This window comes from Apium graveolens, chromosome 10 (genome assembly GCF_009905375.1).
Source record: "Apium graveolens cultivar Ventura chromosome 10, ASM990537v1, whole genome shotgun sequence".
Classification (NCBI taxonomy): Eukaryota; Viridiplantae; Streptophyta; class Magnoliopsida; order Apiales; family Apiaceae; genus Apium; species Apium graveolens.
In genome coordinates, this window is record NC_133656.1 from 158,096,359 (window position 1) to 158,101,498 (window position 5,140).

Sequence of the window (5,140 nt, forward strand, 5' to 3'; positions counted from 1 at the left end):
CCATCAGGAGTTCATACTTTTCACAGTGGTCCTCGGGGTCTCCTTTCCCGTTGAACTCGCTCATCTTGGGGAATTGTCTCTCTTCGCCCGGAGGGGGTCGGTACAACTCAATCTCTTGTGTTACAACAGGTTCTCGATTGGGCATCCTATCACCGAACAGGGCCTTCTCTAAGCGATTGAGCCTGAGGCGGGATCTATCGGGCTCCTTATCTGAATCAGAAGAGTAATGTTGCTTAGCCCTCTTCCTTCGGGGATGCGAATCAGAGTCAAACTCATCTTCTTCGTCATACGCCCTACGTTCCCTTCTATCTTTATTCGCTCTGCCGGTCTCGTCGGCCCGCATCGCTTCCCTCAAGGTTCGTTCTTGCAGTTCAATTTCCTCCCTTTGCAGTTGCAGGGCCTTCAACCGGAGCGCATCAGCTTCTCTTTTCTTGGCTCGCGCTTCCGCTTCCTTGTCAACTTAATCAACTTTGGCCTTACCCTTCTCCGCGGCCTTTTCTGCCCGGATCTTTAGGAGTAAGGCCTGTTCTTCAGGGGTTAGCGTAATAACCCCGTCCTCGTCGATTAGGGAGAACGGTTGTCCTTTGTCGGTGAAACCAGGCGGCAATGAATGTTCATGAATTGTTTCTGTCATAGTCTCGTTCTCAACTTGTAACTCTCGTATTTCCCACAGACGGCGCCAAATGTTACGCCCAGATCCTTTCGGTCGCTTAAATAGGCTTCGGCTGGATTGAAGGTGGCTTCGGTCGTACCTGAAAGTGAAGAGAATGCGAGGGTTTGTACCCCCGATTCACCTCCGGTGTGAGAATCAGAATCTGGCTGTAAGAATAGGGTAATAATACAAGAAAAGCAGAGTATTTACGAGAGAATGTGTGTATCTTTTGTCTTACTTCACAAGGGTTTTTATACCCAATTCTGCCTTGATTGTCCAGCCGTTAAAATCATTAAGGAGAGAGTGAAAAGGGGGCGTTATGTCCCTTATCCAACGGTCTGCGAGTAGTGGGCCTTGGCCTGGGCTTTCGTGGGCCTTCGCTTCGCGGGCCTGGAGGTCCTTTGCCCCAGTAGCTTAACCGCATATTGGGCCTTCGCTTCGCGGGCCTGGAGGTCCTTCACCCCCAGTAGCTCAACCGCATATTGGGCTTTCGTTCAATGAGTCGTGTTGGGCCTGTAGCCAACACTAGGATTGAAATGAAATAAATATTTAGTACACACAAAAACTACTGGACTTTTCAATCTTATCGCACCGAACAAAAGAACAAGAAACATAACACAAAAATCGCTCAGCACTTTGCCAATTTCTGAGACACAATTATACAACAAACCAGAAATATGGAAGGGTCCTTGAAAGAAGTGAAAGTAGAGGTAATAGAAGCAACGGAGGAGAGTTTCAAAGAATACGGTCAGGTCATAGGCCCGTCACCTGACGGCGAAGAGTTCGGTCCGCATGACGCTCAGCTTGACCTCTCTCGTGGAACTCCTAGGTATATATGTAATATTGGTTAGGTTTGTATTATATTCAGTCTGGACAAAATAATTGCTGAATGGAAGTAATCGTCTAAAAACTTAAGGTGTTACAGAAACGAACTTAATAGAAATGTATTATTCAACATGAGATAGAGTAGAATACACAAAAATAAATATTTTATATAATTATGTTAAGTTTGTAATTCATTGTTTCGAAAACACAAATGATCCTTTTGATGCATTAAAATGATGAATCGAATTTTAGGTATTAAGATGAGATTTTATTCCCATTGTTAGGCGTGCGTGGTGAGGGATTTTGGCGAGAAGAATAAGGTGTTTGATTTGTGTTCTAACAGTGTCATGTACTAGTTGGAATGACAATGCGATACTGCTTAATCACAATTCACAATGCTAGTTTAGTAGATTGGTAACAAACTGGCATGGAAAGTGCGAGCGGAAATGAGAAACCTGGAATTGAAATGTTTCAAGTAGGTTAGTTTTGCTGAGATTAAAACAAGGATGTTTATGGTTATAATTAGGTTTCACACTAATTTACATCCTCTCTTGAATGCTTTGTGATGTGATTTTTTCTCGTTCTCTAGATTAGTTGCATCTTCTGCTACATGACTTTGTATGTCAACAACGTCTGAAATTAAGATATTGGCCAATTAAGTTAATTTGAATTTATGACTCGTTGTAATTTGACCAACTCCCGTCAATTTACCCATATGTATGTGGCTGTGATCTAATTCTAACCAAGTGCTATGTTAAGTTGCCCCGGTGCCGCAGAAACTTACTGCCTGCCTAGTTGAAGCTGCACTGGGTGGTTTAAAAGATATCAACCTGATGTCCTGATCATACTTATTTGGCTAAAAGAAACCCAGCCAGATGCAAAGTGTCTATGGTTAAGGTACCTCACGGAGGCTTATTAAGCCACAACCTATGTAGTTGAAACATATAGGGTTGAGAACTTAGGAATCATTATCACTTATTCTTTTCTGGATACAGTGCAAGATACTTCATCTCATAGGGAATTGGCCAATACTTTTGGATTGGTGACTAGGATGGACGACAAGACATGCTTCAAACTTGAGCATGCCAGGACAGGGGACTTTCCGAAAGCCTGTTGTTACTTATGTCACAGTTTGAGTGGGGTGTTCCAAAGCCTGTTGTTACTAATGTCACAATCTGAGTTAGGACTATTTGGCCCTTACCAAGTTGTCATTTACTTTGTCTTATTCCTCTTTTAAGATTACAATTATCAATAGACCTAATCTCACAGTGGTGTTTCTCCTTGCATAGTTATGTATTGTTTAGGAGACACAACATTCTGTAAAAGATGTCAGAATTTATTATTGAAATATATTGCATAAGGTTTTGATAATACACTTGCATGTTGTCAGGTTTTATATAATGAATCTCACAGGTCGTTCGCTTAAATTTGGCTCCATAACACATCATTCTAGTGTGACTCAGTGCCTTGGTTCAATTGGTGGTCATACTTGGTATCTAGGAGTTGCCAAGTCCTCCATACTGGACCCTGACCAAGTTACCAGTGATAAGGGATCGAATGTTGTGCAAGCTCATGCTGGTCATTTCTATGTGCCGCCTGCAATTGAAGATGTTCGTGTTTTTCGATTTTCAGGTTCTAAGTTTGTGAAGTTGAATGTGGGTACTTGGCATGCTGGGCCACTATTTAAGCCCCAAGAGATGGCATTTTACAACCTTGAACTCAGCAACACTAATGTGAGTGTTCTATCTCAATTTGGTCCCTGCTTTCCTTTTATGCGTTTAATTCGTTTAACTTTCTTTCCTGTTTCACTCCTTCAATGCTTAGATATCCTTTTTGATTAGAGGTGACAAAATGGATTAAAAACCATTAAACCTAACCAGTCCAAAATTTTGGATTGGGTGGAATATAAAATCACCTTTTCTTAAATGGATTTGGTTTGGATTTGAAGCATACAAATATGGTTCTAAAAGTGTGACAACCATATTTGAGCTCTCTTTGGAAGTTTCCTGTCTCCTTCATTCTTTTACTGTTAATTAAGGAATTTCAGGAGATACAGTTGAAATACTTATGTGGCTCAATCGAAGCCATCCGTCCACTTCTCTGTAATGATAATTGTCTACAAAACTTCATCTTTCATAGTTTCATACTTCCATTGACATTCGTCGAGTTTGACTTGGCCAGTGACTGAGTCAACTCGTGGGTGTATATAGTGACGTGTATGTATAAACGAGTACACACATATGCAGTCATATATAAATGAATCTTTTTGCTTGAAATTCTAATTCTTATTTGCTAGTCATAATTAATACTGTAAATTATGATTACATGTGTAGATAAATCCAACTTCTAAGATTAAAATTTAGGTTTTCAAAATTTTGGAAGGGGTCCATATTTCAATCCAAAACCAAACCAAATTCCATCCATATTAGATATAATATGGTTAATATATGGTTTTGGATCCAAAACCAAGCCAGATCCATATTAATGAACCAAAACCGGACCAAATCCACATTTTGCCAGGTCTATTTTTGATATCAGCTATATAAACTACGGTTAACATGCCGAAGATTATTAATTTGTAAAAATAAGTTTTCCACGTCTCGGTATACCTTCTGTTTAATGAAGTGTCAATTGATTGAGAGGGTTGGTACTTGCAATATAAAGTATAGAGTTATACCTGCTTGCAACATTATATTCTGGAAAGCTGAAGAGCAATGAAACTTTGAGAAGCATTATAAATTGTTCTAATTTTTTGGATAAAATTGAAAAAGCTTAATCCAGCATGTGACATTGTGACAGAACGATTCCCTGAGAATCTTTTACAAGCAAGTGATACCCTAAAATAATAGGCTCAATTCATTTTTATTGCTTAAAAATGTGTATGGTATAATTATTTATATTTGGTTGTCATGAAAGTGCAATACATTCTTATTGCTTAATATGTGTGTTATATTTGGTTGCTATGAAAGTGCATACACCTAATTGATTCTACATGCACCGTTTTCAGGTTGTAGACCACACTACACATTATTTCAAGACTGATGACAATGTGATCTTCACATTTGACGAGTAGTCGATCGAGTCATCCCCTCCATACAGCAACAGCTGAAATTCTGTAGTTGACCGCCTGCTGATGGCCTGTACTATACAGATATTTTAACACCAGATACCGCAACGTTGTTGTTCAACATTTGTTATCATGTACTTTGTACATGTCATGTTAAAGTTGTCGTACTGTTGTTGGTCAATAAATGTGGCGGGCACATGTGTGTTTTTTCAAGTGATCAACAATTTAGCAGCAGTTCAAGTTTTTTTTTGTCAGAACAGCAGCTCAAGTTGACACCTCTAGGCTCTAGCAGTTTAAAACTTCGTTCACAGAATAGTGTGGAACTAGAGTGGCCTGCTTGAGCAGCTTGACTCTATAAGCTCGGATTAAATGAGAGTATAGATTAAGAAACCAACAAGACATACAATAGTTTAGCCCTAACACTTGCGGATATGGATGCTTTTTTATTTCTTTCTGTTAGTATACATTCTGAATTATGTATAATTGATAGTTGGTTCCATTACATGGTATACAATTATGAAGTTTCATGCAAATCTCAGTCTCAACTAGGGTAACTGTCATGAGACTCCGCGAAAGCATGTCTATAGGTATGCTTT

At 39.5% G+C, this 5,140-nt stretch overlaps 1 protein-coding gene across 1 annotated transcript; it reads left to right on the plus strand.

Annotated features, from left to right (window-relative positions):
- The first annotated feature begins 1,221 nt into the window (after nt 1–1,221).
- On the plus strand, nt 1,222–4,757 carry LOC141692943 (uncharacterized). The gene is made up of 3 exons (XM_074497905.1): nt 1,222–1,481; nt 2,868–3,210; nt 4,485–4,757. Exons 1-3 carry the CDS (start codon nt 1,330–1,332, stop codon nt 4,548–4,550), a joined length of 561 nt encoding a protein of 186 aa, XP_074354006.1. The 5' UTR covers nt 1,222–1,329; the 3' UTR covers nt 4,551–4,757.
- Nucleotides 4,758–5,140: the final 383 nt, after the last annotated feature.